Here is a 15823-nt window from a genome sequence, read left to right as displayed (position 1 = left end):
ATAAATTCTACATAGTTCTGTGTTCAAATAAGTTTAGAAAATGTTTTATATTTTGTAGTCTTTTTTGAAGATATACAATGCTTTTTGGCATAGTAAAGGCTATAATAAGCCTTATACCAAATAAACTTGTTTCCCTTTATTTAAATTAACATTTCCAAAACTTATTTGACTTAACACATCTTTTAAAAAATGTGTGTTAGTACCCTTTAACATCTTGTGGAATTCATATTTCATGGAATAGTTTATGAAGAATATTGATGAATTATCTCTGTGATCTGTATTTAGGCATTGAGATAACCTAAAATCTTAAGTTCAGTTGGTTACAAAGTTTCTACTACAGAACTCTGAGAGTGTTCACTGACTTTGATCAATCTGGGTTGCAAAATTACATCATTCTGGGCAAAAATTCATATCAAGGTTTGACTTATCATTTGCCAAATTCACTTCTTAGCAAATCTCCTCTTTGTTTCATTTTTCCCACTTGGCTGCTGAATTGATGTTTCTTTTAAATTCATTTTCTCCTATTAGTTGATTACTTGTGGCTAATATTTTAATGTTAATTATATAATTTAATATTTTAATGAATTTTGCTAATTTCTTGCAGAACACTTATCATAGGACATAAAAAAGGATGAGTTCATGTCCTTTGCAGGAACATGGATAAAGCTGGAAACCATTGTTCTCAGCAAACTGACACAAGAACAGAAAACCAAACACTGCATATTCTCATTCATAAGGGGGTGTTGAACAATGAGAACACATGGACACAGGGAGGGAAACATCACACATCGGGGCCTGGGAGGGGATGGTGGGCTAGGGGAGGGATAGCAGGGGCTGGGGTGATTATGGAGGGATAGCATTAGGAGAAATACTTAATGTAAATGACAGGGTGATGGATGCAGCAAACCATCATGGCACATGTATACCTATGTAACAAACCTGCACATTCTGCACATGTACACCAGAACTTAAACTATTAAAAAAAAAAAAACAAGCAGAAGTTCTCAAACTTTTGCTCTCAGGACCACTTCACACTCTTAAAATTATTGAAGACCTCAGAGAGATTTTGTTTATGTGAGTTAGAGCTATCAATATTTATCATATTAGATGTTAAAATTGGGAAATTTAAATGTACATTTAATTATCAATTTATTTTACATTAGTATACTAAACCTGTTAACATGTCACTTTTTTTCTGAAAAAAATATGTTTTCCAAAAGTCTCCAAGAATGGCATTGTTTTACATTTTTGCAAATATTTTTAATGTCTGGCTTAATAGAAAACAGCTAGATTCATGTGCTTCTGCATTCAGTCTATTATGATGTTTCAGTGAAAGTGTATTAAGAAACTCTGGTCTTAGCTGGGCACGGTGGCTCATGCCTGTAATCCCAGCACTTTGGGAGGCTGAGGCAGGTGGATTGCCTGAGCTCAGGAGTTTGAGACCAGCCTGGGTAACATGGTGAAAACCTGTCTCTACTAAAATACAAAAAATTAGCAGAGTATGGAGGTGCACACCTGTAGTCCCAGCTACCAGAGAGGCTGAGGCAGGAGAATTGCTTGAACCCGGGAGGTGGAGGTTGCAGTGAGCTGAGATTGTGCCACTGTACTCCAGCCTGGGTGACAGAGTAAGGCTCTGTCTCAAAAAAAGAAAAGAAAAAGAAAATGCAGTATCTTTTTTTTTTTAAAGATAATTATGGATAGCTATCTTTGATTCTATACCAGAACTCAACAAGTAGTAGTTTCTTAAAGACTGATTAATTGCAAGGTTTAATCTGAAATTATGTCAATGATCTTTTATGCCTTGTTATATTAAAATGCATTGGTCTGTCTTGCACTTTTAATGAATCTTTTACTCATGCATTATCTTACTCATACACTAGTATTTAAAAAATATTGGTTCCTGAGCTATGAAGGTATTCCCAACGTTGATACATTTAATACTACAACATCAAAAAAATCGTATTTGTTAATATTGTTACATATCACATTAAGGGAGTCTTAGACTACTAGGAAACTGTGAAGTTCATACTAGAAGACCCAAATTTTCCAACATTCAAATGTTTTCTTTGAAAGCTCAAATTTTATAACTAACAACCCAAACTGTCAATTATTTTCCTTGAAGCAACAAGCTCATTTCATTCATTTTAGATAAAATATCTGCCATACATCTAAGTCTGAAAAACCATGATTTGTTATCAAGTAATTTTTCAGCAAAAATGGTGTTCCATGAAAAGTGAACTCAGCTCTCATCTCCTCTACACAAGTGCTTTTCCCTAAGACAACAATCATACGTGGTTCATTTATTATGCAGTACAAATGCTTTATGCATATTTCACATTTCATCAGATTAAATTATTTAAAAATCAATTTAATAAAATCAATAATGTGTTTTCTGCTTTGTACTACATGACATTTTTAAGGGAGGATGTGCCCCTCTTGTTTTAAACTGGGAGTGTGTGGAGGTGAAGAACACGGTGACTATGAATAGAGTTTGGTGCCAGTGCTTGATTCACACGAATGTGTCAACAGTTCTACCTACCCTTGCTTTTGTACCATCTGTACAAATGGCTACATGGCAAAAAGCCAAATGCTGTTTTAGTATTGTTATAAAAGTCGTTTTTGACCTGTGGATCCCCTGAGAGGGTCTTAGAGATCCCCCAGGAGTCCATGGACCACACTTGGAGAACTGCTGCTATGGACACTATGCCACTCCGAGCCTCATCCAACTTCAGATGACCACCTCTCTGGTTAATAATTTGTTTTGCAAAGTATAATTATAACAGGGCTAATCATTTGCAATTGCAATTGTATCACATGTAATTTGCGAGTAATGGATTTAATAAGGTTATTAAGCACATTAGTGTTTAGTACTTATAAGTCCTTCTTTGAAACATGAAATTAGGTTAGCAAATTTTAGCTGTTAATTCCCTACTCTCCAATTTTCTGGCTTTACTACCCCAAGTGACTTGGTTCAGTGTTATACACTGCTTTTCAAAATTATTCTCATATAACATCTATTGACAATGGGGTGTTAAAGTCTCCCACTATTATTGTGTGGGAGTCTAAGTCTCTTTGTAAGTCATTAAGAACTTGCCTTATGTATCTGGGTGCTCCTGTATTGGGTGCGTATATATTTAGGATCGTTAGCTCTTCTTGTTGCAGTGATCCTTTTACCGTTATGTAATGTCCTTCTTTGTCTCTTTTGATCTTTGTTGCTTTAAAGTCTATTTTATCAGAGATGAGAATTGCAACTCCTGCTTTTTTTTGCTCTCCATTTGCTTGGTAGATCTTCCTCCATCCCTTTATTTTGAGCCTTTGTGTATCCTTGCATGTAAGATGGGTTTCCTGGATACAGCACACTGATGGGTTTTGGCTTTTTATCCAATTTGCCAGTCTGTGTCTTTTGATTGGGGCATTTAGTCCATTGACATTTAGGGATAGTATTGTTATGTGTGAATTTGATACTGTCATTTTGATGTTACCTGGTTGTTTTGTTGGTTAGTTGATGCAGCTTCTTGATTTGTGTTGATGCTCTTTTACCATTTGGTGTGTTTTTGGAGTGGCTGGTACTGGTTGTTTCTTTATATGTGTAGAGCCTCTTTCAGGAGTTCTTGTAGAGCAGGTTTGGTGGTGATGAAATCTCTGAGTGCTTGCTTGTTCACAAAGGATTTTATTTTTCCTTCACTTATGAAGCTTAGTTTGGCTGGATAGAAGATTCTAGGTTGAAAGTTCTTTTTATAAGGATGTTGAATATTGGCCCCCAATCTCTTCTGGCTTGTAGGGTTTCTGCTGAGAGATCTGCTGTGAGTCTAATGGGCTTCCCTTTGTGGGTAACCCGACCTTTCTCTCTGGCTGCCCTTAGCATTTTCTCTTTCATTTCAACCCTGGTGAATCTGACGATTATGTGCCTTGGGGTTGCTCTTCTTGAGGAATATCTTTGTGGTGTTCTCTGTATTTCCTGGATTTGAATACTGGTCTGCCTTGCTAGGTTGGGGAAGTTTTCCTGGATAATATCCTGAAGAGTATTTTCCAGCTTGGATTCATTCTCTTCATCACATTGAGGTACACCTATCAGACGTAGATTGGGTCTTTTCACATAGTCCCACATTTCTTGAAGATTTTGTTCATTCCTTTTTGCGCTTTTTTCTCTGTTCTTGCCTTCTCTTTTTATTTCATTGAGTTGATCTTCGACCTCTGATATCCCTTCTTCTGCTTGGTCAATTCGGCTGTTGAAGCTTGTGCATGCTTCATGAAGTTCTCGTGTTGTGTTTTTCAGTTCCATCAATTCACTTATAATCCTGTCTATGCTGTCCATTCTCGTTAGCAGTTCGTCCAATCTTTTTTCAAGGTTCCTATTTTCTTTACGTTGGGTTAGGTCATGTTCTTTTAGCTCACTGTAGTTTCTTACTACCCACCTTCTGAAGTCTGATTCTGTCATTTCATCACCCTCCTTCTCCATCCAGTCTGGTTCCCTTGCTGGTGAGGAGTTGTGATCCCTTTTAGGAGGAGAGGTGTTCTGGTTTCGGGAGTTTTCATCCTTTTTGCGCTGGTTTCTTCCCATTTTTGTGGGTTTATCCACCTGTTGTCTTTGTAATTACTGTCTTTCAGATTGGGTCTCTGAGTGAGCTTCTAGTTCGTGGATGCTGAAGTTACTTCTTTTTTTTTTTTTTAAGCTTTCCTTCTAACAGTCTGGCCCCTCTGCTGTAGGACTGCTGAGGTCCTCTCCAGGCCCTGCTTGCCTGGGGATCACCTGCAGCAGCTGCAGAACAGTAAGGGTTGCTGCCAGTTTCCTCTTCTGCTATCTTTGTCCCAGAAGGATGCTCGCCTACTGTCAGTCCGTTCTCTCCTTTATGAGGTGCGTCTTTGGATCCTCTGCACTTTCACTGGGAGCTGTAGTCCTGAGCTGTTCTTAGGCGGCCATCTTCCCAGCATTCCCCAGGATTTTCTTGTTATATGAATTGCTTTGGAAAGTGATCTGAATATGAAGTATTATTTTAATCTTTTAAAAAATTTTTTTTAAATTTTTATTTTTTTAAAGACAGGGTCTTGTTCTGTTGCCTTGGCTGAAGTACAGTGACCTGATCGTAGCTTATTGCAATCTCAGCAATGTTGAACTCCCAGGCTCAAGCAATCCTCCCATCTCAGCCTCCCGAGTAGCTAGTAATACAAGTACATGCCACCAAACCAGGCTAATTATAAAAAAGTTTTTTTAAAGATGCGGTCTTGCTATATTGCTCAGGCTGATCTCAAACTCCTGGCCTCCAGTAATCTTCCCACCTCAGACTCCTAGTAGCTATTTTTAATCTTGTAAAAACACGTTTTTCTTCCTATTTACAGTGATAGTGCTCTATTGCCAGGCTCTCAACACCCACAGATATTTTTTTTCTGCTTTTGACCTACTCAATTCATTCCTGAATCACACTGAAGAAAAAAATCCCAATATACTATTTTAAGGAATATCGCTTACTGAATTTTCTGAAGCTCAGGAGTCAAGAAAACAGGTTTTGTTAACATCAACTCAACTAAAAGAATTAAAGATTTGTAAAACTAATGGGTTATGTTTGTCATGTAATGCATGCACATAATTTCAATTAAAGTCATACTCATCTCATGATGGGGATAATACATTTTGAGAGGACAAAGAGCATAAACAAAGAATGAACGAGAAGGAGCCATTTTCTCTCCTGATGCTTTCACAAGTTACATTTTCCAAAGAATGCTGTTGATACCCGTAGCACTAGGCTGATCATGATGGTAGAAAGCACATTCTAGAGATCCCGTTGAATAGAGAAATATGCTAATTCTGTTGATAAGTATTTGGATTCAAGGGACATCTGCCCAAAATGCCCACAGGAGCTGTGAGAGGTGTCTACCTCTCAGAAATTCTGTCTCTAGGTCAATATTCTTTTCATTTTCCTGATTCCACAAGACAAGGACCTCCATCATATGCTAATCTCTTTGATATTTTTATATACTTTATAACTTTTTATTATTCTAATAAGGAGATTGGCTTAGCACAGATTATCTGCAGGGATAATTTATGCAACGGTATATGGATAGTTTAGCTGTAACTACTGCTGGGAGGGACATAGTGAGTGGTGACCTTATGCATGCAGTGTCATATTGTCTCTGTTTCTGCTTAATAGGGGAATCCACTGCAACTCAGATTCCAAACAAAGAATTTCCTTTCCCATCAAAACGAGTTGGTAGATTCTTCCCCATTCCAGCTGGGTGGCAGCGAACACAGGCACAGCACACAGTGCACTGTGCATACACTTTAAAAATAGCTGGCAAAAAGAGCACTCTGAGAGGGACAGCTAGGAAGCTTAGGGCCCCACAAACACACAGAAAGAAAAGTTCCTGCGGGGGAGGTGAACAACCAGCTGTTGTATGTGCCTCATAAGAAACACAACAGCTAAGAACGGGACTTACATCCAACACTGATGAAGTTGCTTAAGCAGAATATGTTTTTTTTTTTTTTTTTGGTAAGCAGTAATAGAGAACCTAATACAAAAAAGATACTAAGTCAACAAAGACTAGCTCAGGACACAGATGATTTTCATATAAGCTATACCTAGATGGTCACTTACTTCGTGAGATGGTGTCAGAATTTCTCTGCATAATTCTTATAAGAGTGAGCAACCACTCATGTTTGAAAACTCTCAACTTTTCCTCTCCCCTTAGCCCGTTGCCATGCTTTGATGGAGGATCCTGTTTGCCTGCTGGGCTCTGATCAGGATGGTGGGTAGAAACTGCTGCAGGACTGGACAGCTAGTAAGATTTTACACTGATAAGGGAGTAAACCGCTGGTGGGTGGACAGACAGATGCAGGAAGGAAGAGGGAGCTTTCCCTCTCATCCACCAACAGAAACGAAAAACAATTGAACAGAATCTGTTTGGGAGCAGGAGCTAAGTGTGGGTCAAGTTTTGGGGAAGTTTAGATTCAGGAAATGCAGGGCAACTACTGAGCTGTAAGTGGACAGAGATGAGGAAACACATTTTTTATCAGTTTTGCTGGGCATGGTGAGTGGATTCCTCTTTCATTCCTTGAGTGACTCCAGTAAAGATTTAAACGACTTGGAAATTAATTTTAAACATCGGATTGTTATTTCCTTTATGGCAACTTCATGGGGCCAAAAGGTAGTTGAGATTTATAGTGTCCATATGTAAAAATTTAAGCTTTCATTGAAGGTACAGTAAACGGTGTTCATTGTTCATACACGACTAATTCTGTTATTGTCATAAAAGCCTTGATTGAGAGAAAATTCCATGTATTTTTATTGCGAGATGGCTAGACTGGTTGGAGGGTAGGGAAACATATATATTTTTTTCTTTTCTGATGTTGACATCGAGGAGATGTCCAAGGCTCTATCTTCCATAAACCTGCTGTGGCTGGGTTGTCTCTGGATATGTTCCAGGTAAAGACAACAGAGGCTGTAGAAGAGGAAAGGGGGACTGAGACTGGGGTTCAGGAGGTCGCGGATGTCTGGGCGTACCGGGACCCTAAGGAGGCATAGGATTGGTGGCTGAAACAGTGCAGGCCACACCTCTACATGAGGACTTCTTTGGTTCTTAGACATTTCCCCATCCCATAGCTATACTCTCACGCAGAGAGACAGTGGTTAGAGTGAGCCATATTCCTACACAAAGAATAAACACAACACAAAGTTTGGGAGTCGTTGGCCAAATTATGGGAGGCAAGAACACGTCTTTGTTATGATATTACACAAGGTTCCATGAAAACAGACCCTACCACTCTTGGCTGAACAGCCTTAGTCAAGATTCTTATTCTGCCTATTTGCCCTTGGATTTCCTCAACTGCAAAGGCAGAGAATAATACCCCCTACCTCACAAGGAGGTTAAACAAGAGAATCTCTACATGACACTCAGTAAATGCTTGGCAGATAGTTACTTCTTTCTTCTCAAACATTATTTTTACTATCCCTATTAGTAAGTATTTTAGTATTTTTACACTAATGACAAGGACTAGCTTTTTTTTTTTTTTAAAAAAAAAAACATGATTAAGCTTGAAAACTTATAACTACACTGGAAAACACATCTTATTAGTTTCCCTATATTCACAGATGATGTCTACGTAAATATGCGTATGTTTCCCTGAAGGTTAGTTATCGTTCCTAGTTTCTTCTATACGCATTTCATCACCCCAGTATCCTGTGTGTTTTCCCCCAAAGGAAGTGGCTGTTGATCACTTCCCTGAGCTCTTTCTCCTGAGAGCCCGGAGGCTCTGTGAGAGAACTGTCATTGGTACATCTCCCTTGCATTACCATTATCTCTTCACTTGTCTCATCTGCCTTACTTGATTGTAATTGACTGCAAAGATGGGACAAGCCTTATTTACCTTTAAATGAACACCTGCAACATTAGTGCTTGGTTAGGTGGTATTTAAGAAATATTTTTAAAGTAAATGAGTAAAGATCATCAAATAAATATTCATAGTATGCAGCATCCTTTGTTCATTAGAATAACTGTTTGTTAAAATGATTAATGTCTATCCCTTGGGGGTGTTCCTGCTCCTTACAGATTTGGGTAAATCTTGCCCCATGCATACTTGCCCTCCTCACAGTTCTCATGGCTTATCTCATGGTCTTTTCCAGGCTTCTGGTGGTGTTGCCTGAGTCAGAGAGGGGCTTCCTAGCTGGTTCTGTCCTGCCGTTAGACCTAAAAGCAAACTTCTACTCTTTCTTCTTTTTTTACACATGGAAGCCATTCATTTGCCACATTCTTTGTGCTTATTAACTGTCATAAATGTTTAGGGGATGTTGGGAGAGAAATTACCTCTCACATCTGAGACATTCTCCCATCCAGGTACTAACCAGGCCCTGCTTAGCTTCCAGAGATCAGACAAGATCTGGTGTATTCACGGTGGGATGGCCATAGACTCATATCTGTGGCTTTTTACCATGTTAGGGACACTTGCAAAGTTTCACCAGCATCACAGGTGTCCCTGCCAGGTATAGCCCTGGGAAGCAGACTCCAGGTCTTAACACCCAGGCATATGTAGTGAATTGGGTTTGTGTGTCACTCAAACTCATCAGGCCTGGTCTTTACCTACAAATCTGGGGCATTAAAGCCAGGATGATTCCAGGACCTTGAGAAGTGCTCATTGGCTTCAGCCATTATCTTTATAAATATTAATTTCTGAGACTAAGTAATCAAGTAAACTTTGTTTTACCTTGGATCAGAAAATTTCAGTGATGTGTTTAGTATTTTCCATCAGAAGTAAATTATGGAACCCCACCCCACCCTACCCATAGCAGGAATATGCGCTTCCTGCCAGCACTGCTAAAATGCAATTTGCATTATATCCTACTGTATGGTGGATGAACTTGAATTCATGTTTTAGAAGCAGTTCCCAATAATTCTTATTTCAACATCTTGGGAGCTAGCCCCGTCTCTTGTTCTTTCTTTACACAGATGTATTGAGATGTCTGAGGGTATGCAAATACACTTACCCGACAGTGGAATCCAGAAATCCTGTAGCACCAGAGAGCTGGGGCCAGTCGAGCTCATCAGTAAGAGCTGTTGGTAGACTGATGAAGGAGTTCTAAGGAAAACAATAAAGTAGCGATTTTCAAAGTGGTCATTTATTTTCTAAAGGTAGTAAGTAAAGTCATTGCCTGAGCATTGCTCTCTGTCTGTCTCCCGCTCTCAATCTCGCTCTTTAAGGGCTTTTGGTATTCAAGGTAGATGCCTCTGAACCTTAGACTTTATCAGAGAAGTCACGGTGATCAGCACCACCCTTGACCTGGCTTCTACTCAATTCCTGTGAAACACGCGGAACATTTGGCATCTCAGACATTCAGGAGGGATGCTTCAGCAGACAGATAAACTTCCCACTCGTACATTTGCTGAGATTTTCTCCATTTTTCAGTTTAGGCCATCAGAAAGTCAGTCATCTGAAAAGCAATTAATCTTAAAAATAATGCCCAAGCCCTCAGAAAAAATACCTTCTCTGGGTTCAAAGGTATGGCCTCAGTCATTAAGGTGGTGCCCTCTGACCTTCTTGGGTATCTCAGACATTTTTGAGAATCTAATTATGGTTCCTTTCCCCACAAAAATACATTGGCATGTGATTTCAGGAGGCTCACAGACCCCCTGCAACTCCTGCACAATTTGTCAAGAACTCCTGATACAAAATGTTGACAAAAATAGGATTCATTTTAACCACATTTCTATGGCTTGTGCAAAATCAGCAAAGAAAAATGTGATGAGCTACAACCTCTTAGTGATCCTTTTATGAGTGACTTCTGGGACAAATCTCTCCTGTGGTCTAATTTTTAGAAAAAGCTTATCTAAATTGGTATGTTTGGAATAGGGTTGCCAGATTTAGCAAATAAAAATAAAGGGTGCCAGCCAGGTGCTGTGGCTTGTGCCAGTAATCCCAGCACGTTGGGAGGCTGAAGCAGGAGGACAGCTTGAGCCCAGGAGTTTGAGACCAGCCTGGGCCACATAGGTTAACTCGGTTTCTAAAAAAATAAAACAAATTAGTTGGGTGTGGTGGCATGTGACTGTGTTCCCAGCTATAGGGGAGGCTGAGTCAGGAGGATTGCTTGAGCCCAGGACGTCGAAGCTGCAGTGAGCCATGATTGTGCTGCTGTACTCCAGCCTGGACAACAGAGCAAGACTCTCTCTCAAAAATAAATAAATAAATACGTAAATAATAAAGGATACCCAGTTAAGTTTGAATTTCAGGCAAACGAGGAATAATTTTTTAGATAAGTATGTCTCACGCAATGGTTGGAACATACTTATACTGGAAAAATTTGTTATTTGTCTGAAATTTCAATTTGACTGGGTATCTTGTATTTTATCCGGACATCCTTCTTTGGATAAAACCTTTAAAAGCCAATATTCTCTTTTTGCCTTAGCTAACAGGAAGCCTCTGTGAGTGGCTGCAGAAGCTTCTGCATTTCTCAATATTGAAAACCTGTGTTCCCTTTGGGTAAACATGAAAACCTTGAGTCTTCCTTTAATGCTATTTTAAAATTTAAAGGAAGTTAAAGTTATGTCTAAAGACAAGTACATCAAAGCAATTGTAGTTTTAACACAATTTTCCAAATGGCACATTCCCTGCCTCCTGCTTTTTTCCTCCCCAGTAAAGATCCCTCTCCTAAGGAGACTCTGATGCTAGAGGCTGTGAGGGAAAGAAAAGCCATTCACTTCTTGTAAATGTGTCTTTATTGTTCTTTCTGATTACAAAGTAGTACATAGGTTTGTTTTATAAACACAAACATTATAGTCATTTACAATGGAGAAATGAAAGCCTCCATCACCTTCCCCTAGGAGATAACTCTTGTGAGATAACCATGTATAACAGTTTGTGTCATATACAGAACAGTTTATATATGAAATCTACCATCAATCTTTAAACTGGGAAAAACTCAATTCTCCTACTTTCAGAGAGACAGAGGATCAGTACTCCAAATAAACAAAATACAAATTTATATTTCTCAATTGTGGACTGTTACGGGTTGAATTATGTTTTTCAAAAAGATGTGTTGAAGTCTTAACTCCGCCCCACCCCCCAACCTCAGGCTATGACTTTGTTTGGAACTAGAGTGGTTGCAGATGTAACTGGTTAAGAGGACATCATACTGGAATAAGATGGGTCCCCAATCCTATATGACTGGTGCTTACGAGAAGAGGAAGAAGAGGCAGAAACAAGGACACAGGGGAAGGCCATGCATGGTGGAGGCAGAGTTTTGAATGGCGCTTCCGCAATCCAGTTAATGGCAAGGATTGCCAGCTGTCACGAGCAGCTGGAAGAGAGGCATGGAACACATGTTTTCGCAGACCCCCAGGGAGGAACTAACCCTGCTGACATCTGGATCTCAGACTTGCAGCCTCCAGAATTCCGGGGCGATCAATGTCTGTTGTTTCCAGACACCCAGCTTGTGGTACTTTGATATGGCAGCCGAGGAAACTAATACATGGCCTAAACTGGACAATATGCTTGTTGTTTTTATTTTCCAAAGGGCTAAGGCGTGAATCCCTTTACTATGTTTACTTTCAAAATAAGTCCTAGAACAAACAAATGTGTTCAAATGCAGCAGTCATCCCATGCTGTATATTTTCTGTGGGTCTCTGAGCTTCCTCCGCTCCTCCTTCTTCAATTGCCTCTGTGAAATCCCTGTCCTTATTCTAAGTGTGATTTCCAGCACAGCGAGGTCTGGAAGAGGGAAGGGGGTGGTCAGCAAGTATGGCATCCTGGGATGCATCTGTGTTAATGGTAATTTAACCTCTTCAAAGAACCAAAAACAACCCCATGGAAAGAAGGCTCCCGGTAAATTGCAGAGGATCATGCAGTCTCAATGATCGGTACTTTGTCACCTCTGAGCATTCAGTATCCACCGCTTTCTGCTAAAAACTCCATCGTTACTGTGACTCAGCTATTCTCTTTTTGAGTTTCTATTTCTCCTACCACTATAAAGCAAAACTTTTCTCTGTGTTTTATCTTATTTTCCCCTACATCTTTCTGCTTACAATGTGTGTTTACTGTAGGACTTGAGAATATTCAATTCTGCCAGACAAGACACGAAAAACAAATAGAATGGATGAAACTCACAAGATATGTTTAGCCGAGATAGTGAGTAAGCAAGCGGCTTGTGAGATGCAGGCAGAATTTATGAGCTGTATTGAGTCAGTAACCTGCAAAACACATTGTAACTTAAAAGAATGATTCGATTCTTTTTCACCCCACTCCCTCACTCTTTTCTCTGTCATCTGTGCAATGGCAACTCCAGACTTGGGAAATTGGGTGTGGAACTAGGTTTTTGATTTTGTCTGGGTCTGCTCTCCCTTTCACAGAAAGGAGTTAGAAAAAAACTATGCAGGCACAGGGATACTCTCTGCAACCTGGGACACTAATTGAGAGGGAAATAATTCTGAAGTGTGCCAGTGAAGTAGAGAAAGGGCTTTGCTTTAGAAATGGGGTGCACTGTCTTCTATGTCTGGGTCTACAAATACAAAGAAGAAACACAAATCAAGAAAACTCTATATTGGATCTGATATCACTGGAAATAGGTTCCACACCCCCTGCAGCCTTCCTCCTCAGTCAGGGGTGGGTGATGAAGTTCTTGTCTTCAGTGGTGGAAGAGGGGATGCTGAGAGGAGGGGTAGGGTAGGTGAGAAAATGGCAGGCAATCTTGTCTTGGGAAGTGGGGTCTCCAGGTTCCCTACATTCTCCAAACTCAGTCTCTCTGGATCAATCTGAAGAAATGGGGCTCAGCTACCTGGGAGATTCCTGGAATTTTTGCTGGTATCTCGGACACTGCAGTCAGCTCTGGAATCATCCCCATCGGGATTTAAACTGGAGTGGACAGTGGCTGGTGCTGAATCACAACTGGGGCCAGGGTGAGTTTGTATGCCTCAGCGAGAGCCCTGGAAGGCCTAGGCAGACCAGTTGCACAGATTTATCTTGGTCATTCGATTAATAGCAAAATATAGCAAACCGGTGCTTTCCTGCTTGAACGTTTTAGACTTCACTTCTGGTGTTAAGCCAAGGTTTTACTATTATTAGTGTGCCGAATCGGGGAAGATATATTTCAGTTTCAGCATCTCCGATGGCTATAGAAATATTACATTATTTACTTCAACAAGACTGTGGGGAAGACCAAAAGACACAGTCAGAAGCAAGTTGACAAGTCAGAGCCCTACTACATGAACTGTCATGTTCAGGACAGACCACCGAATATCCCTTTCCAAGTGGACAGGTTTAAGAGAAGTGATATTTATTTGCCAGATGATAGAAAAGATTTGAGCAGACCAATAGAAGCCTTGGCATATTTTTTCTTCCTTGGTAAATTTGGTAGATAAAAATGAAAAGTAGTGGCTACTATAGACCCTAGCAAAAAGAGAATGTTTAAGTCCTATCACATTAAACAGTAAAAGCCTTATTCACGCAACATTATATCCAAGATATTTCAGGCATTTGAGGCAGGAGGAATGCAAATTAAGATTTTCCTCATCAACTCCTGCTTATTCCTCTTGAGTATTTACATTCTCAGGAAATGTGTCTTAAATGTACCTTAAATGAACATATATGAAAAAGACTAAATATTTACCAAGAAAAATTTTCCAAAGTTAAAGATCATGAGCAAACTAGAGAGTGTTAGCAAACTAGAGAGTGCCACATTGCTTCAAAATTTCTTCTGACCTTTATCAATGACAGATATTTTTATGGCATAGTTGGCACAGGTATACTATTTTGTGTAATATTTTCATTTAATGTTGCCCTGTGTATGGGTATGTATGTGTGTATTTCCGTGCATTGAGAAGGCCCACTGGTTCCCATTTTGACGGATATTTAGTAAATACAATAATTTGAATTTGGTAATATTTTAAGCCCTAACTTCAACAAGCAATTGATGTTGGAGTTTCTTTTCTTTTCTTTTTCGGAGACAGTCTTGCTCTGTCACCAGGTGCCAGGCAGGAGTGCAGTGGCGCAATCTCGGCTCACTGCAGCCTCAGCCTCCGAGGTTCAAGCAATTCTCCTGCCTCAGCCCCCTGAGTAGCTGGGATTACAGGCAAGCACCACCAACCCCAGCTAATTTTTGTATTTTAGTAGAGACAGAGTTTCACTTTGTTGGCCAGGATGGTCTCGGTCACTTGACTTCCTGATCCGCACACTTTGGCCTCCCAAAGTGCTAGGATTATAGGCATGAGCCACTGCGCCCGGCCCTGATGTTGGAGTTTCTTAAAGCTTTGTTGCATGTGAGAAAGAGAGTAATGACACCAGTCCCTCATTCATCTGATTCTGCCAGTCTTCTGGCAATGCAGGGAGCATCCTCAGTGCCTTTCCTTCACTGTTTACATTTGGGCTCTCTCCATTTTGCACTGCTGTGGACAATTTGCACAGTATATTCTCTTTGGACAATTGTAGACAATTTTCTGTTACATGTACCTGCGTAAGACCTGAATTGATTATTTTCAAACAGTACAAAGTGACTTGGAGGAATCTAAGTAACCACTGTTGGAAAAAGATGAACTATATCATCACTAGTTAAATAAGCATTGCTTTATCCATTCCCCAACATTAAACTCTCAAAGCAGATGGGTGATTGTTACTTTACCAAAAGAAGAAAATAGCTCTTGGATTGGTGTTTTTAATAATGCAGGAGAGTTTCAAGGCCTGAGAATCAGAGACAAGGATTACCTACTTAGCATTGGGACCATGGGTCTCCCAGTTCCGCTGGTTGGCTCCTTTTCCATCTGTCCTGCAGTGGCGCTTGCAGAAGGTAAGCAGGGTTCCTCCTGCTTTCTGCCTCTCAGTCCCACCGTGCCACCAAACGGCCTCCCACCTGCTCAGGTCCCCACCCCCATCACCCTCATGCCTTCCTTGTGTGAACACCACGTTATGCAACTCTCAGAGCCCTCCTTGGCCCTCACACACACTTTCCTGCCCTACTCCCATTCTGTAGCCTTTGCTACATGAATCTGTACTATACATAAATGTTTACCTATTCATGATGCTTGGATGTGCTGTTTCCTAGATAATTTGCATTTTAAGCCAGAGCAGGGAAGGGAACTGATACTGTGTTTCCCTTATGTGCCGGGCACTGAGACAGGAAACTTGCACAAATTGTTCAATTGAATTATACAACTCTATGAGGCAGCCTTCCTCCCTCTTCTCCTCCCTCTCTCCCTTCTACAAATGCTTTAGAGCAACTACCATGTATCAGGTTGGATATTCCCTCTAATAAAGAACAAGTACTCACACCTCAGACAAACAGCAGCAAATTAAATAACCAACCTTTAACTAGCGAGAGGCTCTGGGAGGGCCTCTCTTATGATGGGCACCTCC

General features: G+C 40.2%; 1 protein-coding gene across 3 annotated transcripts in view; it reads right to left on the bottom strand.

Moving 5' to 3' along the window:
* Positions 1-15823, bottom strand: part of AOAH (acyloxyacyl hydrolase) — a 234654-nt gene that overhangs the window by 62420 nt on the left and 156411 nt on the right. For all 3 annotated transcript variants that reach the window (XM_003930743.4, XM_074379815.1, XM_074379816.1), the window contains one exon: positions 9474-9565. In XM_003930743.4, coding sequence (XP_003930792.2) covers positions 9474-9565 — 92 coding nt within the window. The remainder of the gene's footprint in view (positions 1-9473; positions 9566-15823) is intronic.

The sequence above is a fragment of the Saimiri boliviensis genome, chromosome 10 (genome assembly GCF_048565385.1).
Source record: "Saimiri boliviensis isolate mSaiBol1 chromosome 10, mSaiBol1.pri, whole genome shotgun sequence".
Taxonomy (NCBI): domain Eukaryota; kingdom Metazoa; phylum Chordata; class Mammalia; order Primates; family Cebidae; genus Saimiri; species Saimiri boliviensis.
Note: the sequence above shows the minus strand (reverse complement) of the source record. Positions and strands in the feature narration are given on the sequence as shown.